This window comes from Pseudonaja textilis, chromosome 1 (assembly GCF_049901715.1).
Source record: "Pseudonaja textilis isolate UNSWEBS1 chromosome 1, rPseTex1.2, whole genome shotgun sequence".
Lineage (NCBI taxonomy): Eukaryota > Metazoa > Chordata > Lepidosauria > Squamata > Elapidae > Pseudonaja > Pseudonaja textilis.
The window spans coordinates 266220472-266247929 of NC_141990.1; the positions used below are offsets into that span (position 1 = coordinate 266220472).

Here is a 27458-nt window from a genome sequence, read left to right on the forward strand (position 1 = left end):
AGGGGGACGCAGGGAATCAACCAAACACTGCCTTGAAGATATCTACCAATAAACTGTGTGCTGGGAGCTGTCATGCCCTTGTTAGAGTCAGACTCTGAGGGAGAGGAGGAACAGCCAACAGGAAGTGGAGGTATGGCTCTGGAGGTTGTGGAGTAGGCTGGGGAAGGGCAGAGGCTAGCTGGGCAGTCAGAGGAAGAACAAGGTCCATCCCCTCTTCATCCTAGGACACGCAGGGAGGAACAGAGAAGGGAGCAACTTGGCTTATGAGAGAGGAAGCAGCCATGATCCCCCTCATTGGTTGCAGCTGGGGAGAAGTGTATATAAGAGAGACAGTTAAAACACAGCATTACCAGAAGAAAAGCATGTTTTATTTTGGCCTGAAGTTATCTTGATTGGCATCCTTTCAACAGACTGTGCCTTATTATCTCCTTGAAGTTAATAATTACTTATCTTGGTTCATTGTGGAAATTCCTTCATTGTAGTTTGTTTTGGTTTTTTATTTCATCTCTGCTCATTAAGTTCGGACTGTATTGCTTTCTTTTGAAGACTATTTTTGAATAAGTTTTATCTCCAACTGAGAATTATTGAACAGTGGGGCCAAGTTGGAGGCATTAAAGGACATTTATTTACATTTTGGATTTTGTTACGTTTGTGTTACACTCCGGGTCATCACAGGAACAATAATGCCCAACCTGGTTGCTTAGACATGGTATGATTAGGTCATGGGAAGGGCAGTACAATTTATGAACTGCAATTACAGTCATAAGTTGTGACATTAAGTAGATGATCATGTAACTGTGATCTCCTCAATGTTACACTCTTTTTGCGGCAGTTGTTAAGTGAACCCATTATTTCCAAACTAAACACTGGTTTCAGCAAAAATGTCAAAAATCATGGTCATGTGACTCCGCATTTCTGCAAATGGCTGTAAATGACTAGGCAACATTTATAAGTTCACTACTACTAGTACTTTCTGCCCAATTAAAAGATGAGTGAAAATATATTAATGTGGCTATGAGGAATATGTTCAACACTGGAAAGTTGCGTGATAGGGAAACTGGCAAGTGACTAGAAATTAATGCCCACCCCTGCAGCCATATTGCCCTAACCTGGAGGTCTTGCTTACTAATTAGAGATCTGGAAGACAATACAGGGTGAGATATACTTTGATGGTATCATTCAACCTAACTATGGTTTAATGTTCCTCTGGCAGCTGGACTGGGGGAGATAGCATTCTAACAAACAGGGTATTGAAGATAACTCTGAAGGTGCTTTGACTCTAAAAGCCAGGAGGTGGCAGGATGGAGAAAATAAAAATTCTGGCCAGAAAACTCACAAGGACTACAGAGTTAAAGCACTGCAAAGAAGACTGAAGCTTTGTTCCAATCTCAAATAAATCGAAGGTGGGGGAAAACCCTGATGTACAACTGTTACATAGCCCAGAGTTTGTCTTGAACTTGTGTAAAGCTGTCCTGGGAGGTGTCCTTCATATTTCTTTGTCCTTTGTTTTTAGAACTATTGCTTCCTGTTTCCTTATACCAATCTTTTTTTTTTAGTTTTCAAATGATAACATGTATGGCTTTGTTTGTTTTAAAAAAATATTAAACCAATGTGAGATGGATGCCAACCCAAAAAACCCATACACAACAGGCTTTTGTGTAAATTTACAGTAATTTAATTTTATATTTGTATTGAGAATAAAGAAAAAGGTTCCAAATAGCCCCTCTTGTTTTGTTGGCCTCAATTTGCACATAGAGTTCAGAATGCTTGCCTGGGACACTCCTTGAATGAACACAACCATTCTTGCAGTGATAGAGTCAGAAAAATCCAAGGAAATAACTTCAGTGGTCTCCATCAGCCTGCCTCAAAGCCACAAGGTGCATTTTTCTCTTCCTTTCATTTATTTTTGCAGTTAACAAAAGAATAGGACTACTATGAGAGGAGAGGAGCCTTTCATCCCATGAGATGGGTCAGAACAGGATTTTTCAAGTAGACGGAGTTCCATGAAAGGCTAAGAGGAAGAAGAAAATTCATTGTATCACTTAGAGTTGTACCTCTTGATCAGGAGTTCTGGGATGGATTGATGGATGGATAGATGTTTCTGTGTGTCTGTGAAAACTAACTGGTTCTGTAGCCTGTACACAAAGGACAGAGGCTCCTACCCTGCTATAATTGCAACTCTGAGGTCAAAGCAACCATGTTGTGGTAGATGGGATCTCTTTAAAAGGAACATAATGATCTGTGTGTGTGAGCCACAGCTGGGAAATAAGTTCTCCAGAGTTCAGATTACTGTTTTGCAGAATGTTTGAATCTGAGTCAGTAATGGAAAACAACAAATACCCATTCATAATAAAAGAGTTATGAATCACTGCAGTGAAGTCACTTTCAGTAAGTATTGAGGAAGGGAGTGAATTGGTTTTGCCCCTGTACACATCAGACAAACATGCATTCCCACTTGACAGACATCCCAATGCACAAGTGAGCCATCTTTTGCATCTTGTATGTGTTATGCTATCATACGTAATAGCAGGAAAAGGGATGAGCTCTCCTGATTAGCATGAACTACCACAATTTTCAGAAAGAATTCAGTATTTGTCCATAAAGTACCCTTCTTGATTGTTTGTTAGCCCTTGTGAGAAATTTAGCTGGAAAACTGACTCCAGATTGCCTCATCTCCCACTCCAGTAACCAGTCACTTTCATTTTATGTAGTAAATTTAACAGATTTTCCTTCTGCAGTTGGTATTTATTAACCAGATTGTATGTGCATGAACACACACACACACACACTCACACACACCATCCATGGGAATGTCTCTGGAATTAGATTTGAAAAAAATTCCAGGGAGGAGAGAGCAGTTAAGTGGAATGAAGCTGCAGTTACTATTATTGCTGCCTGCCCTTTAAGAGGAAAAATGGAAGAAAGATCACAACAGCTTTTCTATTAAATGAAAAGATTAACATGCCACAGATGCTTTGCCAGGGTGTGATGACATTTGCAGGAGATGGGTGGCTATGAAGTAGGACTAATGAAAAGCAGGCCTGAAACCATGTGCTCTGTGAGCCCCCAAATTATCTCTCTTCTCTCCCCTATGCAGCCTACCATCTGTATTTACTGTGATCCCACCAGAAACAAAACAGGGCTGGGATGAGATCTTTTGACAAATCTGCCTTCCTGAAGTGCTTGGAAGTGATCCATTCTTTGACTTTGCAGCTTTTGTTTCCTCCTTATGTGAAAGAGAAGTACCAGTGCAGTCTGGTTTTAAATTTCATGGTATCTTATTTGGTGCCAGTAGCTCTAAATTAGTTCTGAGCATTCACCCTGGGAGCTGGGAAGATTATTATACATATATTAACTAGATTGGGAATGTGTGTTTTGAATTTGATTCCAACTTTGTGATGTTCTTCTCCCACAGTAAATATTCATTTTGTTTCAAACTCTGGGACTCAAATTGTTTCCCCCTCAGAGTGAAAATTATATTCTCAGAGGACAATACTAAAAACAAAATACACAATATTTATTTCTCTTCTTAGCATTACTGAGGAGTTTAAGATGTGTAACAGGCCATAAGAAGATGGAGGCGTATATGTATGAAGGCCATTTGGAACAGTTTAGGTTATCTGCCCAGTTCAGGTAACAACACCTAGTTGATCTTGGCCGATTAAAACAAAACAAAAAACAAAAACATCCCAACAACTTAGTTTAGCACTTTGATGGGAAATTACCAGGAAACCCAGGGCTTTAGATTAGAAAGAAAAACAGGGAAAACATTCTGGAAGAAACCAGTAGCAACCCATTTTCATATTATTGCTAAAAAAAAAATCATGTCAGTCCACATAATCATCAATAGTCAGGGCATATTCAAGGAATCTACATTTACAAGCAATTATACTCCACAGCATAGCTTAAAAAACTAGAATGGTTGGTTTCAAATAATGTGCTGAGCCCAAATCAAACAAGTCATAAATTGTGACTTAGTATAATGTGCAAACAAGATTAATCTAGGCCCTGGTTTAATAGTAGGCGACTTCTACCATATGACTCTTGAGTTATGTAATTTATACCATTTGGAAAATGACAGTTGTAATCGGGGGTGGGATTCTACTGGTTCTGGCTGGTTCCGGCAAACCAGTAGTTCCAGCGATCATTTGACCTTACCCACCTGGCCCTGCCCTAGTCTGTCCTTTATTTATGTGTTTTGCAGCTCAGCTGATTTGCACGGCACAGCGGATTGCTGCGCCTCAGCTGTTTCACTCACCAGGGCTGCAGTAGCTGAAAATGGACGGTTTTCAAGCGCTTTGCGTGCACACTCACCTAACCGGTTGTTACACCAGTTGAATCCCACCACTGATTGTGACACTACTTCCCCAATCCCTCTGCAGGTGCTCATGCTTCCTTTGAAAATGAGAGGAAGGATTTGAACTACGTCGCAGGGAAACAAAGTAAAATAAAAAAGGAAACAAGTGGAAGAAAAGGACAATATTTTGGAATGTAGTTTTGAAGAGAAATTGATTGGGGAATTGTAAGGATGGGTAATGAATTAGAATATAAATTTTTACAGATAATTTTTTGGATAGGTTACTTGTTGTTCTGCCTGACTTATTGCGCTTTAAGAAATCAGAATAGAAAAACATTTTGGCTTTATGGAACTCATCATCTGATCTCTGCTTTCCATTCACATTTGAGGAAAAAGAAAAGTTCTCTAGTAGTTTATAAGGGCAGAAATAGTCTTTTTGTTGTTGTTGATGTTGTTGTCCCTACTTCTGTTATGCCAGTAAAAGTGGCTCTTGTATTTGGATTTGTAAGATATAGTTGTGCACATATTTAAAAAAAACATGTGGTGAGGGAAGATGCTATCTATCCAAAAGGAAGATGATCCAGAATTTAAGAAAGGAGGTCACAAATCGACCATTCATTCAAGCAAACAAATAATTAGTTAGACTGTGCAGCTTTTCTATCTTCTCACTCGTTTAAAACTTGTTTTGAAGATGTCTCCATTCACAATAGATCTGTGTATGTGTCACATGTTTGAGCATTGAAGACACATCCATAAAGGGGCACCCCCTGGACAAAAATGATAATTAAATTAATAACTACTAATGTAATTGCCTGAGAAAGAAACTTTCAGAAATTAATCCCTCATTTGCTTATGCCAAGTATTTTCCATTACACAAACAACTTTTTCATACAGTTATATTCAAATGTGCCCTCATTTTACCTTCCAAACTTGTTCAGCAGAGACGAACAAGAGGATGAAGATGAGGCAACGCATAAGGCCACTGGATAAAGAAAGAAAAAGAAGGCTCACATCAGGCTTAACAAAAAAGTTAAATTCAGCAGCCAAGTAGCTTCTTCCAAGCAACAGCTAATCTTTCAAAGGTATCTGCAGTTTTCAGCAGCAGGTATATAGTCCTCTGCACTTATAACCCAACAACCACCCCTTTGTTTCCAACAGTTCCAAGGACTCCCACGAGTCACAGATAAGGGAATTGTGTGTGTGTGTGAGTGTGCATGCTTGCGCTTGGGTAGATGTAGCACAGGAAGCCTTAATAGTTTCAGGGATTCCATACCAGCCAGGCAACTATGGAAAAATAAAACCATAAATGACAAGATCTTCAAAAATGTACTAAATGTACACATGGGCAAAAGTCCATCTATCATTTTGCACATCTGTAAAGGAACAAAAAGCCAAAAAACACAGGTGCCTGGCAAGCACAGAGAGCCAACATTTAGATAATAGAATCACGGATAATAAGAGCTGTGTGTGGCAACCACTTAGATTTTAGTTCCCAAACTAAAACATCTACCTACAGTCCTTATTCCTGAACATTCCTGAAAATTTGCCCCTGCATGCCTTGGTGCATTTATTTGTTGACTGGTTTGGTGGAAATTTGATACAATGTATAGACATTGTTTGGTCTGACATTTCCATAATAGTTTTTTATATTATTATTGTTATTTATTATATTTATTTACCACCCATCTCACCACAGGGCAACTTTGAGCAGTTTACAACAGTTTGGCAGTTCGATTCTCAATGGTTGACTCAACCTTCCATCCTTCTGAGGTTGGTAAAATGAAGACCCAGATTGTTAGGGGCAATAGGCTGACTCTGTAAGAAAGTGTCGTAAAACACTGTGAAGCCGTATATAAGTCTAAGTGCTACTGCTATTATGAATGACTTGCCTAACCAGGAATCTAAAATAAGTGAAAATTTCCCAGATTGCTCATTCATATTGGTCCCTAACCATGTCCATATTGTTGCCCACATGTTTGCTTTTACATCATTCTTCTAAGGTCAGGATTCAATCTTTTTCTTTCATTTCTGCCCCCCACAGCTTAATATCCAGACTTCCACATTCAAGAATCCATCTCTCTTCCTGCTCCCTGGCCCAGAATTCACTTTTCTTTCTTTCCTGCCTTCCCAATTTTATATTTAGACTTCCACATTCCAGGATCAAGCTCTCTTCTTTTCTTTCTGACCTCAACATAAGAGCCCGTCCTCATTTTCTGACCCCAGACCCTGTTACAGTTTCCATTATTGTTGTTACTGCTGCTGCTGCTGCTATTACTACAACATAAGATGTAGTTCTGGAAAATTAACAGTGGGGGGTATGAGTTTGCTTCTGCATCTGAACCTGTATATAATGTGTGAATACGTGCATGTGTGTGAATAAACATGTAGGTTGTTGGGGAGATCCATATTTAAGACTCCATTTGATCGTGGAGTTGGTGCTGGGGATCAGATGCACCAAAGCAGTTTTGAGCTGTAAAAGAAAAAAAAGGAGAGAAGCAACCTAGAACTAAGGAGACATTTCTTGACTATTAGAACAATTAATCAGTAGAAGTTGTAAATGTTCCAACACTGGAAGTTTTAAAGAAGAGATTGGAAAACTATTTATCATATAGGGTTTCCTGCCTGAGCAGGGGGTAGGCTAGAAGACCTCCAAGATCCCTTCCAACTATGGTATTCTGTATTATGTAAATACCCTGTTATATAAACAGCTACATTAGATGAAACCACCTCTTTCTCTAGAATGATTCACTTTAGAAAATCTAGGTATGATACCTCTAGCTTGATGCATTATGGGACTAGGAATTTTGTAGTGAGAGAATGATTTCCATTTTTTGACTTGTTAAACTTCACTATTGAGGTATTGGTATTGGAGTCCTGAGTCTTACCTATCATAAACAGATCCTAAGAGGATAAGACGTCAAATATAGCAGGCCAGTCTAGCTTCTTGGGAAGTATAAGACTTCTGAAACCTTAAGTTTGGGGAGCTTGCCATTGGTAGTACTATATCTAATTCCTCAACTAACTGCACAGTCTCAATCCAACTCTGAACATTTCTTGTATAAGTTATTAAAAGTTGGAACAATTCCCTTGAATTCTTACACCATTACTTTTGATTGCCATAAAGTGTGAACTAGACGATGGATTTTTGTTTTGGCACACAATTTGGAAGCTAAGCAGTCACCATGGTGTTACCATACTAAAAGTATCTGAGTTCTAAACGAGATGTTTCCATTTAGTAAGTCCTTTCTTAAATTTCATAGAACATAATTCATAATGTTATAAACTTTTAAAGAGCTGCCACCATATGCAAAATTACAGGTCTATGCATGCTTTCTATTCCATTACTATGAGAATTGATTTTCTTATGAGACACATGATTCATGGCAATTAGAGCTTAAAAGGCTAGTATAGGAGAAGCATTGTTTTTCAAAAATGTCCTACTTTTTCTACATGTAGGGAAAAATAGTGTGTGTATGTTTACATTTTAAAATAAAATACCCTATTGTATTTATTATATATTACTACCAAGATGCAATTATTTTGGGGGGGGTATTGCTTCCCCCATGGTGCTTCACATACTAAAGAAGCTGTGTTGGATCTTGGAGTCTTAGTGATGGTCACTTGAATGTGAGCCAGTTGCCAGCAGTGTGCTGCAACCGCCAAAAAAGCAAGCACAGTCCTAGGCTGCATTAATAGAATCAAGATCACATCAAGTGTTACATTAAGTGTTACTTACCACTTTATAATGGCTTGATAAGACCACACTTAGAATATTGTATCCAGTTTTGGTCGCCATAATGTAAAAAAGATGTTGAGATTCTAGGAAGAGTGCAGAGAAGAGCAAAAAAAGATGACTAAGGGACTGCGGGCTAAAACATGGAGAATGATTGCAGGGATTGGGTATGTCTGGTTTAATGAAAGGAAGGATTAGGGATGATACAATAGCAGTGTTTCAGTATTTGAGGGGCTGCTCCAAAGAAGAGGGAGTCAAGCTATTCTCCAAAGCACCTGAGGGCAGGACAAGAAGCAATGGATGGAAACTAAACAAGGAGAGAACCAACCTAGAACTAAGGAAAAATTTCCTGACAATTAGAACAATTAATCAGTGGAATAACTTGCCTCCAGAAGTTGTGACTGGAGGTTTTTAAGAAGAGACTGGACCAGTGGTGGTATTCAATCAGATCTGCCCGGTTCTGGAGAGCCGGTAGGAGCTATGTGCAGTGGAGACCGAACAGTCGTCTCCACTGCTCTGCTGGCTCTGCTGTTGGGCCCACCCAGCCGCCCGGGCTCCCATACTCACCTTTATCTGCTGAATTTGGAATGCAGCTGCTTTGTGCGGCACAGTAGAGTGCCATGCGGCAGCTGCTGAAGCGACCGGGATCATGCAGGCTTGCAGCAGGTGAGTTAGATCGCCTCTGCACCTGCACAAACGCCTCTGCGCCCGAGCAAAGTGCATGTTTTGCGCATGCATGCACACAAAGTGTGTGCACGCGTGCAAAGCGTGCCCACAGGGGTGGGATTCTACCAGTTTGCACCTATTCGCTAGAACCGGTTGTTAACATTCTAAGCAGTTCGGGGATCTGGTTGTTAGAAGAAATTACTGGCCTAATCCTGTAAGGAAGGCAGGAAGGAAACATTCTGGTGTTGCTTATACAAACTGCCTCTCTGTTAACCCTTATTACATTCTTGGCAGGACTAGACTTCCTGTCTCAGGAACGTCTCTGGAGTTTTTTTTTCCTCCTTTGTTGGTACTTTGCTTGTGCGGAGTGACCATTCAAGTTACAATAGCACTGAAAAAAGTGACTTATGATCGTTTTTCACACTTACGACTGTTGCAGCATCCCCATAGTCATGAGAGGCCAGGAGAGGAGATGCATGCCTTGATGTGAGTGATGTTGAGTTGGCCACACCCAGCCAATAACATGACCACCAAGCCATGTCAACCCAGTCACATGACCACCTAAGCCACTCCCACCGCCTAAGCCATGCCCACAGAACCAGTTGTTAAAAATTTTGAATCCCACCCCTGCGTGCCCACCAAGCCATGCCTACCGAACCGATGGCAACAATATTTGAATTCCACCACTGGATGGACAACCATTTTTCAGAAATGGTATAGGGGCTCCTGCTTGAACAAGGAGGTTGGATTTAAAGACCTCAATCTCTGATGTTCTGTTAAAATTCCTCCCCTCAAAATATAGAGTGTTTTCCATTTTTATAAAAGTATCTGCTGTAGTTAAAAATTTAAATCGTATCATATAGTCTGTTGGGGAGGAGGAGATGATTAAATAAACCACCTATAGATTTAGAGTATAGACTGGCAATTAAAAGAAGAAAAGTTTTAAAAACATGAATCATTTATGACTTCTGACCAGGTGAATTCCCAAGTCCAATGTTAGCAGGAAAATGGATATGTTATCTTTAGCCCTTCTTAAAGTTTGATTCAAATATGTCCTCCCTACAATGAAGTGGAGGGTTGGCAAGCTATCAATTTACATGAGCATGTGTTCAGATTCTTATCTGAGTTATCAAAGGAGAACACTTTATAATGCACATTTACTTATAAGTGCTTTTTACAAATTAGCTTCAACTATTTAATGAAGGGAGCTGTGCCGAGAGGAAAAAACTATAGAAGTTCATGTCATAAAAAATTATGTCTCTTTATATTAACATAGATTTCACCAATCTGAAGTTTTCTAAATTCATTGGACTATATAATTTGCACACACATTACTGTTCGCTGTGATGACTGTAAAATATAATTACTATGGCCTGAAATATTTGGAAGCCACTATATTACAAAAGGCTCTGCTAATACCTGAGTATACACATGAACAGGACTACTTCATGCTGCACTCCTCAAAGATAGATTTTTCTGAAACATATCAATTATTAAAAATTAAAATCAAAATCAACACTAACGATGTTACCTATTTTGGGTAATGAATTGTCTAAAAGAAAACCACCAAGCTCAGAGAGCATCAAGGACCCCTCACTTCAAAATTTAATAACTAGATAATAAAGTTAATAAAATGCTTGAAGTAGAATAGAAAGAAGGTACATATAATTCCAAAGATGTTGGACCTTACACACACAGCTGGGCTAACTTAAATAGTTAGCACATCTGCTACAATTCACTGATTTTTTTTTTTCAAAAGCTCCATCAGAGTATGAGAACCAGTTTGCATTTTTGGGGTGTGGGGTGTGGGGGGAGAAAATGCAATAGTTTGTACAGTCCTAGTACTGGAAAGCAACATCTCAACTCCAACATTGCATATGAATTTTTATAGAGTTCCTATTTAATAGTTCAGTTTGAAGGTACTAGGATTAGAAGAAAGAAAATGCAACTCACTCAGTTGCAATTTACAGGAAATCATTGCAATAGCACTTAGACTTACATACCGCTTTACAGGGCTTTACAGCCCTCTCTAAGCGGTTTATAGAGTCAACGGTCTGGATTCTCATTTTACCAACCTCAGAAGGATGGAAGGCTGAGTCAACCTTGAGCCGGTGAGAATCAAACTGCTGCAGTTGGCAGAATTAGCCTGCAATACTGCATTTTAATCACTGCCACCACGGCTCTAACACCATACTGATATTATGAATATAGGCTGTCTATTTTCTTGAATAGTTCTAAGTAAGATAATTTTAAACAACTCCTACCATCTTCATTTGTCCTGGAAAAGTTCCTTTCTATGTTTTTCTCTTTAGTTAAATATATACACATCTTCATCCTGAGATCAGAAGAAATTGGTTCACTCTGTACATAGCAATTGATAAACGAATAATTGAAAATCAGAGCAACTAATTTTTTATCTGTTTTCTTTTCTATTTTGTAACCATCCTCAGATTATATACAAAGATTCATCTCCCATTTGTGTATTCTGTTGATCATGAATCAGAGCAGTTATTAATCTTGCAGCTTTGCTGCACTCCTATCCCCCCCCCGCAAAATAATAATAATAAAACCCTTTAATCTGCCTTATTTTCCCACGGACAATGAATGCAGTGAGACAAAGACAGGATCAACGCCAACACAAGGCTGTCCTTTTTGCTACTTGTTATGGCAGGATCTTATACATAAACCAGAGTGGCTCTCCTTTTATAGTAATAGGAGGGAGGAGGGACGGGAGAGGGAATTAAAGGGGTCAGAGGTCATGCTGTCTGATGGATGGCAGAATCTTTTTCTGGTTTATGGTCTCTGGTAACTTCTGGGCTCCTTGCGTTTAATGACTGACCTAACAAGACATTTCAACTTTCCTTCCTTTGGAGACTAGGCCAAATGCAAAGTTTGACAAGAATTAAGAAAGAATGTATTGTGCCTTTGATCTAAAGGGACTATTTTTAATCTGTCAGCTGAGAGATAAAATGTCAGAGATGTGCCTCCATTTATTTTCCAGACGCTCTTAACTGAATGTTTAAAACATCTCTTAAACCTTAATATCTGAAAGTTCTTGTGTTAACAAAAAAAGACCAATGGTAGAAACCAAAATTTTATGATTCCAATTTGATTAAAACTCATAGCCTATTTGTTGGGAATGACATGATGCATGTAGGTTTGTTTCTTCTTGTGCTTTGAAGTTATGATTACTTAAAAGCCAAATTTTGTGGCCACGGAGGAAATGAAATGTCATTAAGGAACTGTAAACTATTGATAGTATTGCATGTTCCTCTCTTTTTTCTATGAAAGGACTCAGTCTTTCTGTTGTGGCCCTGGAACCAAATTTTAGATGTTCATCATGTAAATTTGCTTTAAGGAATTGATACAGTGAAAAGTTTTGATCACTGGAACTACATTTATTAAATGGAGATGTACTTCAAGAGTATTGGTTAGTCTAAATCAAGGTTTACCAACTACTTTCAAAATGATTGTGCCGTGTGTTTTAATCATTTGGTTTAAGAACAAACAAGTGATATATTGCTAAAACTGGTCTTGCCATTTTCTCTCATAGGCAGTTCTGATCATGGTTTGATTATGTTATCTTAATCAGATCCTCTTGTTTGTTTGTTTTTGAAACAAGTTGGAGAAAGAAGAACTTGTTTTTATCTAAGGTTTGAATCAAACAGCATAATATATGGGGATGTTGGACATGATAGTAGAACAAAAAGCTCAATTACATTTATTAAATTTGAATGTGACAATGATCACTTTAGACATTAAGAGAAAGAAAAAAAAATATGGAAAATGTTTAAAAACCAAACCAATGTGTGTGATTAATGTCACGCTAAAATAATGCATGGAATTGAGAATGCATGGAAAAAGGTAGGATATGAAATGTTTTCAGTAAAGAGTTTTTGAAAAAGGGACATGTGCTTGAAGTATAATTCCTTTCTGGAAGATATTCATGAAGAAAACCTAGGACTGAACTGCTGTGGAGAGGTAGCAATGAGTGTTTTGTAGGGTGAGTAAACATAAAAGAAGGACCCATTATAGAAAGAGCAAAGAGAAACCCCCGATAGAATGCAGTATCTTAAGGGAAAGTAGAGAAAGCCCTGTCATTTATCTAAAAGCACATCTCTAGGGTGGACTGAGTAGTGTGATTTATTTATTGTTTTGTTTTCCTGTATGCTCTGTCTGCTTTCCGATTTGCTTTCAGCTCCCTTTGAGCAGACCAGTATTCTTTCCTAATTAGGAGGCCCTGGATTTTGTTCCTTCAACCTTCCCCACCCCCCACCAAAAAAAAAAAAAGAGTTCGGGGCATCTTGTAAATTATTGCATAAGCATCTATATCGATCCCAGGGGAATTACAGCTCAGAGGAGAGATGAAGGTAGAAATGATTTATTGCAGACTTTCCTGTTGTTGGGTTTGTTGAAGACTTGACCTCTTTTTTATGACTTCAACAGCTGTTTCTGCTTAGAGACTTCTGGCATCTTTATGAACTGTTTTTCCATTCAACCTCTCTCCTTTCTCAGCAGCAATGAATTATGTAAGATTACATTCCTGCCCTTTTCTTATTAATATTCTGGCAGACATATTACTATGAAATGTATCCATATCTTCTCTTGGATAAGTAGAAATCAGAAATATCCCCTTAACACATTTATGTTAATAAAATTACACTCAGAATATTTTCTCACAGATAGTCCACCTTTAAGCTGATCTGATTTTTTTCTTAAAGCAAGCATGAAAAATCTTATTTCTGACCAGCATTAGTATAGCTATTGGATTCCTACAGATGTAATGCTTCCACTCCTTTAGCTGTTACAAAAGACAAAGGCCACAGGAATGTGAGATCCTTTCTCCAGTGTTGTTGCCTATCGATATTAGTGATGGTTAATGTTTTGCCAACCTTATAGAATTATATTTATAATTTGTTTTTAAACAGAATACAGATAGACCTCGGACTTACAACCACTTGAAGTTATAACAGCACTGTTAGAAGTTACCAATAACTGATTCTCATACTTAAGGACCACTACTGCCTCCCCATGATCAAGTGATCAGAATTCAGGCACTTGGCAACTGACATGTACTTACGGTGGTTTCAGCATCCTGGGGTCATATGATTGTCTTTTGAGACTTTCCCAACTTATTTCTGACAAGCAAAGTTAATGGTTTGCTTAATGACCACATGTCCCAAAAGTGCTTTTTCAGGAGGCAACTGAACTTTCTTGTTTTTTCTTTTGGAGATGTTTCGCTTCTCATCCAAAAAGCTTCTTTAACTCTGACAGGATAGTGGGGAATGGAAGGATTTATATTCTTGGCAGACAGCTGGTCATTTGCATCCTTTTAGAGGGTCGTTGAAGCACTTGGAGGTTTATCTGTGTCCTCGGGGTCATCTGAGCTCCTGGTTCCTGTCGTCTGCAATTTTTCCTCTGGTTTTTCCTCCTGTCAGATCTGAAGAAGCTTTTTGGATGAGGAGCGAAATGCCTTCAAAATTAAAAACAAGGAAGTCCAGTTGCCTGCAGAAAAAGCACCTTTGGGACAACCATGACCTGGATGACTGAGAAATTCTATAGACTTTAATGACCACATGAGTCACATAAGAACTGCAGTGGTTCATTTGGCAACGGGCAAATAGTTCATAAAATCGGATATGACTCACTTAACAACTGCCTTGCTTAGCAACATAAATTCTAGACCCAATTGCACTCATAATTTGAGAACTACCTTTATAAAACTGGCAGAGATGAAGGCCTCTGATTGAAAGTGAACTAGTTAGCTTGGCCTGGTTCAGATGCATCCTAGATTCAGTTAGTTTGTGAACGCAGAGCCAAAGGACTGTCAAAATTGCAGCAAGTGTCACAAATTGAGTAGAGTATCTTGAAAAAAAGGGCCTTCTCAATTGAGCCACTGCAGTCACAAGACCACCATCAAATTCTTTGTGCACCCCACTGACAGATGGCCAGTGACAACCTGTACATAGATTATAATATTGATAGTATTCCTTTCTAAAACTTTAGACTCAGTTTTTCAGATTAGTATTAGAGCAATTGTATATCACCAACAAGGTTTTGCTTACCTAAACATGATAGATACCAAAGTCATCCATGTGTCCAAGTGAATTTATTAGTAGGGTCCCATTCATTAAATGTATTGTATTGTCCAAGAGAGATAGGCAGTTAAGAAATATGAAAAACAAACAAGCAAGAAAATCAATATATGCATCCTTCAGAAAAACATATTTAAGAAAGTGGCTGTCAAGAGTAAAAGAGATGGTGGAAGTAATGCACTCAATCTCTTTCTGCATGTGATTTTTTCCCCCCGTTGTTCTTGTACTCCCTCATTTCTGAACATACTTCCCTGCGTCATCTGGGTGATAGGAAAAAGAGTAACCATTAATTTCCACCATTGCTTTTGCATCTCCATACTCCGTTATCATCTCTTAAAACTGCTTTCCTTATATGCAGGCTTAAGGATTTAAAACAAACTGTTGGACATAGTATGACCAAACCAAAATCTTATAATCACATTTCTCAGGTGCCAGACAGCAAATTTATGTAAACTTAGGAACGAGGTGTACAGGTGCACTCCTAGAAAATACTAACTGGGCTCTTCTCTCAGTATTTATGCATAAAGAATGAGGATTTCCTTTTCTGATGACTCAGGAGGGATAAAGTTTGGAGTTTGGTTTATATCTGCCTTCCCTTCTGCATCTCTCTAAGTGGCCATTGGCCTCATAACCTTAGCAGCACAAATTCCCTAACACCAGGCTTGTGAATTATTTTTGCAGGCCTGCATGGGAACAAGGTAAAGTCAAGCTGAGGTGTTGAATTGGTCCGGGGTTGGAGTTGCAGTTCACCTGCTGTGTGGGTTTTTTTTTTTCCCCTCTCTGGGACTTGATAAATCTCCTTTTTACCCTCATCCCTGTCTTCCACAGCAAAGGACATACACAAGGAGGTCCTTTCATCTTAGCATATCCCCCTGCTGATTAATGGGATGCAGTGTTCCCACGTAGGCAGAGACAACACTATGTCGGCCGTATAATTAGGAGCCAGATAATGAATGCTTAAAGGCTATTCAGTCAAGCTCTCTCCCACCTCCCTGCCAACCAAGGCTGTTTCTCAGCAGTGAAGCCAAGTGGAAGAAGGGGTGGCACAAATCCTATTGGCCCTCCAGTTAATTGTAGTGGAAAACAGGGCCTCAGCCAGCAGAAAAAAAACAGGGGAGGGGGCTGGACAAATGATTCTCTTTTAATACTGTAGAGCCAAACTTTCAGTTGTTTTTTTAATGTGTTTGACCTTGTGGCCGCAGAAGCTCTAAACACGCACATCACTGTGTGCATTTTTTTGTTTCAGATCATTAGGGAAAGCCATCATAATAAGCACAAGACTCAGCCTTCTCAGTAACCTAAGGGCAAAGATGCTGCTGCTTAGTAGCCTTTGAAATGTGGGAAACAAGCCAGAGATACAATACTATTATTCTTTTTAAGGGGCTTTACAGTTACACCACCATTCATTGTCCAGTTAATAGTTGTAAAAGAGCCTCTCCTTTTCTGTAGCCCTAGGTGCTCAACCAGAGAAAATAATAATCTATTTCTGTAAGTGCTGCTACCCAGTGTTGGCCAGACCTCTGACAAAAATAAAATATAGCTATAAACGAAGCTATAAGACTGTCTTTTAAGCTTCAGTTCCAAGTCAGTAGAATTTACTGCCAGGCTTTTCTGCACCCATTACCAGAAAGTTTCCAAGATGCTTTCTGATATATTTATTAACAGAAAAGAAACTACAACTGAGTATGTAATGAATCTAAAGCATTCAACTTACATGCATTGGAGTGGAACTGATAATTCAGCCAGTTTCTAAAATGAACAGGACTGAGCAATCTTGCAGTGTGAACAACAGCTGAACTAGTGTCTTCTTAAAATGCAAAGCTCAACAAAGATTCGTTTACAAGAAAAGAATAACCAAATGGCCTATTGATAAAATCTTGTTGTGATAGCATTATGCAGTTCTGTAAGTATGAGGAAAATAAAACAGTGCATGCTATCATAAATGGATTTCTACTGAAATTAATGGAGGATCAGAGCATAAGAAGAGTCTTGCTGGATCATATCTAAAGTCTATTTAGATGAGTATCTTAATTACCACAGTTGACAATTTAAAGCTTCTAAACAGGGCTTGAAAGGAATGGCCTTTGTTTCATTATTTCTCTCTGGCTTTCTGTGATATATGAGTCTAAAGATTTCACAAAGAGCACTTACCACCTTAGCTTAATGCATCCTATTGGAGCTAAAAAGACAGCAGTTTTCCTTCTTTAAGAGAGTATCTTTGACATGTTACTTGCATCTAAAAAGTTTTAAAATTGTGTAACTAATGAGGATGGGAAGGCAAAATTTTCCTGAACTTCTTACATGAACGTTTACAGGCTTAATGTAGAGACCATGTTCTAGCACCATATTTAGAATGCTATTAGTTTTGCAAGAAAGAACTTTTCCACTGCTTTTACTTGAGATTTTTTTAAATAGGACCTGAAGGACTGAATTGGTCATGTTTAAGTGAAACTTAGCCATCTCTCAGAAGCTTCTTTTGCAAGTTAATTGTTCAATATACATCAGTTTGAAAGAGGATATAGAAGAAAACAGAGATAAAGTTGACAAAGGTAAGCAAGAAACTTAGTTGATAAAAGAGACAATAAACAACATTCCAGACCTGGGAAAGAGAGAGGGTGAGAAACAAAGTAAAAATAATTTGATTCGGTATGGTAAAAGAATAGGGAAAGGAAAACTCTGGCAGACTTTCAAGATTCTGGGATTATACCCTACAACAATAGAACTCCAGGAGTCCTTTGAATATCTATTTCCTGACCTGGTCTACCTTGAAGAACTGACACATGATCAAGTCAACAATAATCAATGTTTCTCTATTTATATCAGGGTCAAATTCCTTCCTTCCTTCCTTCCTTCTTTCCTTCCTTCCTTCCTTCCTTCCTTCCTTCACTGGTTGAATCGCACCACTGTCTGAGAGAGAATGTTTGGCCCAAAGTTACCCAGTAAATTTTTGTGGCTAAGAGTAGACTAGAACATGAGTCTCCCCTATTCCAGGTCCAACATTTTAACCATTAAGTCCATGAATATTTAGGGAATTTACAACTCCAAAAGTCATAATCTATATTTTGTGTCTCTAAAATGCTCTTCCCAGATTCTCTCACCTCTGTTAGGAGGAGTATTTTAGAATGGCCACAGCTTTGTGAATACCCACAACTTTGCAAATAAAGCTGGTCTGAACATCATGGAAATTTCAATTCCATAGTTGTAATGGATCCCAGATTTTATGCACCATTTGGTCTAACTTGAAAATACAAACACAGAAAAACACAATGAGAGTTAGAGGGAGAGAGAGGATCTAGTTTCTAAATAGGCACCATAACTTCTAGTCCTGCCTTAGCACAAAGCAATTGGGTAACTTTGGGCCAGGCACTTTTTTCAGCCGTAGGAAGAAAATTGCAGGCCACTTCTGGGAGGAAAAATACTTGCCAAGAAAACTGCAGGGGCTTATCCAGGCAGTCCTCAAGAATCAGAAATGATTCAGTGGAATACACACACACACATACACACAAAATATATGTAAATATTCATTCATTTATTTTCTGAACAAAGTTGCTTACTAAATTTTTACTATTACAGGATTTATCTTTCCTGGTCTTAGTTTCCAGGGCCTGTGATCTCTTCTTAGTCTCTTCTTCCAGCTTTATCAGTATTCCTTGGTCTTCTAATTGTTTTATAGCTAAGCTGGCAGGGTTTTATTGTTTCTTAAATACCCGGGAAGATGATTTGGGAGAGGAATGGTTTGGCTTTCCTTTACTTGCCCTAACCAACAAATTTTCTCCTTCATCTGCAGTGTAGTTAGTCTATTAAGTGTGCATGGGAACTTATCAGGCAGCATCTTGTTTAAATGAGCATGAAAGAACACATTGAATAAATATTTTGGTCTACAGCAAGTCTCCGAGTAGAGTATGAATGGAAGAAATAATTTCTATTGTATGTTTATTAAATTAGAAAAAAGTTGTCATAAAGCTAATAAAGCTTTCTATAAGGAACATTTTGTGTGAATAGTTGAAGACTATGTGCGAACAGCAATATGTAGTAGAAATAAACCATGCATGAAAATGAACAAAATACTAAGCAAATAGTTCAGCACTGAGCAGGGAGTAAGATATGTATGTGTCATATCCCCTGGATTGTTTAATCTGTTATGGATAAATCTCTGTGGATTGCTTGTGGCAACGTTAAAGAAAATGGTTGGCAAAGGGAGTATGCATGCACTTTTTTGTATGTGGATGATACCAAGTTGTTGGTTGAGGATACAAATGATTTACAGTGAATAATAGATTTCTTGATGCAATGAGAAAGTGGAAGTGAGAATTAATGTATTAAAACCAAAGTAATTATGCTTGACAGAGAAAATGAACAGCTCCAAGGTATGCATAAATTGAAAGAAAATATTGTAGCAGATAGATAGATTTGTGTATCTTACAATTTGTAAATGTTGGGGGAAATTAAAACATTCAAGTATGCAAATACAGGTTGAAAGGTAATGGATTTATATTGTCTATTGGAAAAAATGGTTTGTGAAAGAAACAAAAATGGCTGTATATGAGAATTAGCTTCTGTCAATTTACTTGTGTGGAAATGGGAGTTGCAGAGAAACAAAAATATAAATTGAATGCAGTGGAAATGTAATGGGAAGGAATATTGTGTATCTATGTTTGTACATGCGCACACATGTGTGTGTTAAAACAAGAAGAGACAGGGTAAAAATGAATGGATATTGAATCTGTATGGATTAAAAACAAATACGACTGACCAATGCGTATTCATTGTAGTGGTTTGATCATTTAGACAAAATGAATGAAGATCAGATTTTAAAGCAAATATATGGAGAAAGAGTGAATGGGTCAAGAGGCAAGGGGAAGACTGAGAAAATCACAGATGGAATTGATGAGATCCTCCAAATGGAGAACTGAGAAGTCTAAAGAACAAAATACAGTGTATGATGTGCTAGATAGAAGCAAGGAAAGAAAGGTGGAGAAAAGTGTAAAGATATCCTTTTCTTTTTTCTTAATTTTGGCTGTAACTTATTTGGTTTACTATTTTGTACTCCTGCACTTTACATAATATTGCTTAAGATAATTACTTGTTGGGTATGTATGATGCATAATGATGGCAGCTTTTTAAAATCAAATTGACTGCAGACAGGGCTCCTGCAGAGTTGTCTTATCCCGATTGGATTGTCTTTTTTCCCCTTATGTGCAGAGCAGAACAGTTCCCTTCCATTTCTAATTTTTCCAACCAGTACCCAGTCTAAGGTAGCATGTTTCCCCTAGCAGTAAAGCTCAGTTTTCTAATGCTGGATTTAATTTTAGCTGACATTTCTGCAACAAATCTATTGCCACATCTGCTAGGCAAGTTTTTCCATACTCATGATCAATATGGACCTTTTTTTCCCACGGTTTCCTAATACTGTGCATTTTCTTTGATTAATTTTACCCTTCTTGACTTCATTTAATGCAACCTAGTTAGGAATATTAGCAGTGAGTTTTTAAAAGTTCAAAAGAATGGTTTATCTGCGTGTTTGTTTCATTTCTACCGAAGAGCCACATGAAGTGTGTTTCTTGCGGCAGCCATGCTATACTATCCTTAGTTGCTGTTCCCAAGGGACAAAGCAGGTCAGGCCTAACATGTCTCTGACCTGTCCAGTGGGAGCCAAGAGAGGACCAAACAGGAGAGGTTTTGTTTGAGTTGTTTATACAGTGACTCACTCTGTAGTAACTGGGTTAAAGTCCACTTAAAAAATGAAGAGAACAAAAGGCCTCCTGTTACTACTGGATATTTGCCTCAAGATATCATCGAAAGGATCTTTTTAAATACTTCAGCAGGATGCAGGAAGCCACAAGCTTACAGGGACATAGCAGCACTTCAGAAAGAAAAACAGAACCGTAGACTTAACATCTGCAACTTTCTCCCTTCAATTCTCCTGAAGTTTTGGTTTGGTTTTAATTGCCCACTTAGAAGTGAAAATATGGGAGTCCCACATCTCCGCCACTTCTCCATCCCCACATCTCCATGTATTGTTGTACTTCCATTGTTTGTTTGTATTTTATTCCTTTGCTGTTTTTATGTTTACGTTTTTTTAAATCATTCTTTTCTGTTTGATTGTTGTAAGCTGCCCTGATGAGATGGGCACCAGATAAATTTAACAAATAATAACAGATAAATAAATATCTTAGGCTCCTGAAAAGAAAAGAAAAAGTCAAGGCTTGGTGCCTCTATGATTGCATTTCTTGAGATTGGAGGCTTGCTTGGGTAACCTATGGCTTATATTGTAGGGTTTCCTGCTTTAAAAAGTATAGTTACATGACAATCCTGTCTCATATTTCCCCAAATTTCTAACCAAAAGAAAAAAACTTGCTGCTGAGTGCCGAAAAAATAACAAATACTAATTTATATTCTTTGTAAATATAATTTAACTGGTCATTCTAAAAGATTTTCTAAAATGTACACATGCCCAACTGGAATAAATAGAAATAGCTCTGGAAAGAGGGGTATCCTTATTCAGACAGATTAAATTGATTAAATACTTATGTTATCACTTGTAATTCACTCTTGAGTGTTGCAGAATATTCAGTAAGCTGTGTTTTTCCATCTCAGCTTCAACATTTTTATATCTCAAGAAGAGAAAGATTTCCATCATATAACAAGAATTTTGGAAAATATATAGATTGATTCATACCTCTCCTCTTTCACCCCATGTTTTATGTTCTTCCTTTGGCTGCTCAAATCACCAAACATGGTGTTTCAAGTATCTCCAAATTTCTGCCATACAACTAGGGAACACACATACAGAGGAAGGCTTGTGGTTTTTAAAAACTGGCCAAAAACTTGTATTTCACTTTTATTTTTCTTTAGAGGGGAGGGGTAAGATTAGGATGCTATGCAAAACAGGCCAGAAATTCAGTCTGCCTGGAAGATGCAATTTGGCTTTGCTTTTGAAATCATTTTCTTTTTGGAAAGTATCCTATACAAATTTGAAGTTTGGGGATGTGATAAATAGCAGAAAAGCTATTTTGAGAATTTTATAGGGGAGGGAGGGGGATATCTCTACTTATGTTCAATACTGAAAGGAGCTAACTTTGGCTGTTGCACTAAATGCCAGTGTCTATCTAGGACAGTGGTTTTCCCTGAGCCCAGTTTACAGTTTCCCGAATCAGCTTGTTGTTCATGCCAAAGAAAGCAAACAGATCCCCAACTTTGATAGCATTGTAGCCTCTATTCTTCATTAATCCTGAAGAAAATGGAGAGCATGTGAAATACATTTTAGGACAGGTGAACAGTGCATTGACTGACTTTTAAACTATGAATAATGTTGCATTATTAAAAGCAAAAAAGAAAAAAACCATACATACACACACACACACACACACACAAAACTGAGTATTTGTATAAATTTTTATGTTTGTCATCCTAAAATAACTACCTGTTTGCTGGAAAGAAGTTACCTTCCTTTACTAAACAAACTAGAATAACCAGGCCATCAATCATATGCTGTCCTTTGGGGGTAGCAAGTACATATATGCACTCATTAGTAATCCCACAATAACAAGCCAAGGCCTATATAGAGAAGGGAAGGCAAATGAACATTCACTGAACAGAGAAAGTAGCAATCAGAGAAAATGTCAGGGAAAGGACAGTCACCAAAGAAAGAGAAGCAAAACACTGTATTTCATTTTAGACAGGTCTTGAGTTTCCTGAATAAAATTTTAGGATCATTCTTAAAACTTTTCCTGGCTTGTTTGAAACTGTGGCAGAAGTTAAATGCGAGCAAATCTATTTATTTATTTAAAAATAATTTTATTTGTATGGATGCCCACATCAAACCAGTGACTCTAGGTGGCAACCGCATTAGCTTTTTATTTGAATCACTGTGCTTAGAGGTCCTCTGGAGGTAGCAAGATGCTACCCAATCACTCCTTAGAAAACTGCCAGTCATATCTGCCTCACTAAGTAGACCAGACTAGAAACATGACCAGATCAGCTAACGCTACTTTATTACAAGATTACATTAACAGAATCTTGCAAATCTGAAAGTACAAGTCTCCTCTCATCTCCATTACCATTAGAAATCAAGGAGGGCCTCTTCTGAGTCTCTTGCCCTGCCCACTATCCAGCTGCAGGCTAAGTTGCTTTTTATCTGATTGTTGCCTAGACAGTATCTCTGGACCCAAGTCTCCCAAGATCATTCTCACATACCATTACAAGTCAGAACTGTCTGTATTCAGTTGAATTGAACCCATCACACATAAAGAGATTCTGGGAAGCAGTTTGTATCATCGGGGTACATTTGTAATCATTGTTTTGCTTATTTTAGAAATAAACTCTCCCTCGAGATGAGCGTCCTTTCTAATTACTTCATAGAGACGCTTATGCAGTTTGTTAGCAGAGGTACAAAAGTGGGTTGCCCTTCCTTTCCTCCTTTCAGAAATGTTCTGATGTCCCAGTTGCACCAATAGCCTTGGTATTCTGTAACAAACCATGTAATAATTGAGCCAAATCCTAGTCACAAAAAAGCCTTTGGCCTACCTAGAATAGTGCTAACTTACACAGACTGCTGGGGATGAATGCAGTTATTCGGACAAGAAAGAACCTCCACCTCACTGTCAACCATAGAGAAAAGTTGTAAAAAATATTGGCCAATGTAGAGTTACTAATTATTGGTATTCAGAACAATATCTGCAGATGAGAAAGAATCAAAATGTTGGCAGACAATAAAGCATATATTTCTGTAAATGATTACTGGTCACTTTGAGGCCATGCTTTGGTGGAAAAGTGGAATGTAAATTCAGTAAATAAATTATAGAAGAATAGCCTTTGATCAGGTTTATTTTCATCTGAAGTAGAATTTACAGGGTAAAGATGTAGAGTTTGATCAGTTATTTCTCTGTGCTGTGGAATTTCCATTGAATTGGCAATGGAAATTTGAGGCATTGAAAGGTAGTGCCAGGCTTTTGTAAATAATTACAGTTCCAGATGTAGCTGTCTGTACTGATCCTAGAACACATAAATCTACCATTTGCCCAAACAAAGATTAGCAAAGATTAGTATTCATACCCACTATGATTAATGAAGGTCGGATGCAACACACATGATATCTGAAATATCTTCTGTCTCAGTACATTACTGCATTAAAAAAATCCAAAACATGAGAATAAAGGTCAATAAAAAGGACACTGCCATCATATTCCTAAACTGTCTACTTGCAAGATGAAAATTACTGTGTATTTTAAATATGTCTGAACTGAAACAACACAAAGCAATTAATGTGTAACATCCTGGTTAGATGCTTTTCATTTGTTCATAAATCAGTCTGTAGATAAGGAATAACTGATGAGAAGAATATGTTCTATGACTGCTTTTTGAGTCACTGAAAATTTTCTGGTATTTATTATTAATAGTATCACTTCTACCCAAGTATTAGAGGACTAGGGAAAGAAGGGAAATTAGAAACATGGGTCAAAAAATTCAAATGAAAATTCCTCATAGGTATCAATTCAAAATTTGTTTCTTTTTAAAAATTCTTTCCAACATAAAAAATGAGTCAGGATAATGAGAATGTTGCTATTGTATTGCTAGCCTCACCATTAATGGGTGAAACCAAAAAAAATTTCTGTACATGGTTGTGCTACATGAATATTCAAAGACACAATGATGGAACATGAGAACTCCAATTCCACCTTTACACAATGTGACCACTAAAATGTGTATGTCTCAAAGTCGTCAATACAAAATTCCCTGTGGCATAGTGGCTAGTCAAAATATTGCCTCATATCCAACCATTTTTCACTGTTTTTCCTATGGGTTTTACAACCCTTGTAGAAGCCTTTATAAGTGTCTGCCTGTTCTGCAGAAGGCTGAGAAGGAGAAGCCTCATGCTTTGTCTATCTGCGTTTTCTTGCCTTTCTGTCCAGATTTTCTTCCCAACAAGACAGACTGTTGCTTCCTCAAGTAAAGAAGACATGTGGAATCTTTGAGTTGGAAGGGGACCTTTATGCTAAGTTTAATTCCAGTATAACATATTCTTTACCAGTGATTGCCTGTCCTCTGATTGCATGCATTGAAGGAGAATTCATTTCCTTTCTTGGTAATTAATTCCATTGTTGGACTCCTTTTATTGCGAAGATGTATTTCCCAGCATTTAACTGGAATTTTCCTTCCTGGAACAAATCCATTATTTTGGCACTTGAAAGCAATAAAAAATACTTGTATAGAACTGTCTTAGACAGTGTTTTCTTCTGGGACCAAGAACCATCTCTGTCCCTATAATCACTGCCACTCCCCTGAGATCCATACAAGTGCATCCCAACCATCCTTCAAGAGAGCCTTGGAAATCTGACTTTTTCCCCCTGGTTCTGGACCAGGATGTTCTGTGAGACCACTACTGATTCTAAAGAACTGCTCAGAACCATTACTGCAGTGCCTCAGGTTCAAAGGCAAAAAGATCCTTTGGTGTATATGAAGATGTAAACAACACTTAGTGTGAGTCCCTAAACTATATGCATATTTTATGGGATGGGATAGCAGCCACAGCAAATAGTCATGCAAACCATGACTGCTTTAAGGGTGTGCAAGTAGGTGCCATATGAGTGTCCCTGTATGAGTGGATTATCTTTCTGCCTTCCAAAGTGCTGCTATTATATGTAGGATGTCCCAAAAATGCAGTTTTAAGCTTTATTTATCAGAAGAAATGGAGTCTGCTCCTAGAATTAATTCTGCTTTTTTGGCAGCTTGATCACATTCTGACTCATATTCAGCTGAAAAGCCAGGTATTGAGATAGTATAATACCTGGCTGTTTTGCCTTACTGAGTTTTTCCTCAGATGATGATGATGATGATGATGATTAATATATATTGAATGGGAAACATGCCTGGTACAAAGGCACAAATACCAACCCTATTGGTGTTTTTATTTCCAATAATACATTAAGTCCCATCCTGAGTCCCAGAGGCAATCTTCATCATCATCACATCCTTTGCTAAGCACGTTGGGCTACAAGAGTATACTCCACAATTTTCAGTCCGCACTAAAGTCTCTGCATCATTCTATTCAAAGTTGATGTTTTTCAGATCTTCCTAAAATGTTTGGCGCCAGGTTTTCTTTGGCATTCTTCATTTTCTCCAACCATCTGGTGGTATCCAATTGATTGCAGATTTTGCTGGACTTTGTTCACACATGCGGCGCACAGGTCCAACAAAAGCCCATTCTTCATTATGTCTAATTATGTCAGAGTCTTGGGGAATTGCTTCTTTGTAGAATTTCTTCATCTGTGACACGGTCCCGATATGAGATACCAAGAATCCTTTTCAGACAATGTTGTTGGAAGCCTTTGATCTTATGAATAATTCTTATAGATTTCCAGTGTCACTGGCAGTCGGTGTGACAATGGCGCCAAATAATTTGATCTTGGTTGCTGTGTGTATAGTGGATGTGGTTCATATTGACCACATTTGTTGGAAGACAGCAGTTGCTTTACCTATTCAGTATTTCATATGTGCTTCTATCGGTTTCCGTGATGCTACCAAGGTAGTTAAATTCTTCCACAAATTTTAAGGCCTGTCCTCCTAATGTTATCGGAGTGTTCTAAGAGGCAGTCTTACAGAATAAAAAATAATGAATGGCAGTAATCCAGTGCTTTGTTCAAATGGGCTTTACAAGCAGAGGGTGAGAGACAACATCTGGGGGCTTACAGGATGTGGTATGAAACAAGGGTAGAGTCTGCTTGCTTTGCTATCCAAGAAAGAGCTTTGTGGATATTTTGATCTTCATCAGTTTCCTGAACATCAGCATCATGCCCAAAATGAAAGGTGGGAAATACATGGTCCCGTATATTTTTTAATAATGTGGTTCTTGATCAGACCTCTGGGACCAAAGTATTATTATTTTATACTATTATTGTTTTGTATTATATTGGTGCTAAAGCAATATTGTGGATTTAAAGGAGCAATATGGGATTTGAAGCTCAGATTCACACTCTAGGGCAGTGGTGGCTAAACTTTTTGGGCTCCTGTGCCAAAAAATTGCTTGTGCATTCAAGTGCCAGCACCCAGAAGGCAACCCTAACCCCACACCCCTTGCACATATGCACGTGATCCCCCCCTGCCACCCCTTACCTGCACTGCACTTCCCAGCTGATTTTCGGCCTGTTTGAGGCCTTTTTCGGCCTGCCAGAGGCTTGAAGGATGCCTCTGCAGACTTTGCAGGCCGAAAAATGGGCCTGTTTCGCCACTTCCAGTATTTCCAGAAATATCAGAAGTGACAAAATGGGCCTATTTTTCGGCCTGCAAAGCCTTCAGAGCCTTCCCTCAAGCCTCTGGAAGGTTGAAAAAGGCCTGAAAATCAACTGGGAGGCATGCACATGTGCAGTGAGGTAAATTTGCCTGGGGCTTGCATGCCTGCACAAATGGCTCTGCGTGCTACCTGTGACACGTGTGCCATCACGGGTCTAGGGGGAAAAAAGGACAAGGGATGACATGGTAGCAGTATTCCTGTATTTAACGGGCTGCCAAAAAGAAGCGGATGTCAACTTATTTTCCAAAGCTCCAGAAGGTAGGATAAAAAACAAGGGATAAAAACTAATCAAGGAGAGAAGCAACCTGAAATTAGGGAGAAACTTTCTAACAGTGAGAATAATTAACCAGTGGAACAGCTTGCCTTCAGAAGTTGTAG

General features: G+C 38.3%; 1 protein-coding gene and 1 long non-coding RNA gene across 16 annotated transcripts in view; one reads left to right on the plus strand and one right to left on the minus strand.

Moving 5' to 3' along the window:
• Window positions 1–27458, plus strand: part of RAD51B (RAD51 paralog B) — a 329833-nt gene that overhangs the window by 219150 nt on the left and 83225 nt on the right. For 2 of the 15 annotated variants that reach the window (XM_087921706.1, XM_087921701.1), the window contains exon 11: window positions 5239–5397. The exons of the other annotated variants lie outside the window; for them this stretch is intronic. In XM_087921706.1, coding sequence (XP_087777832.1) covers window positions 5239–5348 — 110 coding nt within the window. In that variant the 3' untranslated portion in view covers window positions 5349–5397. Of the gene's footprint in view, window positions 1–5238; window positions 5398–27458 lie in introns of those variants that run through there. 15 annotated transcript variants of the gene reach the window in all.
• Window positions 1745–16594, minus strand: LOC148128189 (uncharacterized). Its single transcript, XR_015741006.1, has 3 exons — window positions 16506–16594; window positions 5219–5279; window positions 1745–2011 (listed from the first exon to the last, which is right to left on the minus strand). It is a non-coding gene; the product is annotated as an uncharacterized LOC148128189 (long non-coding RNA).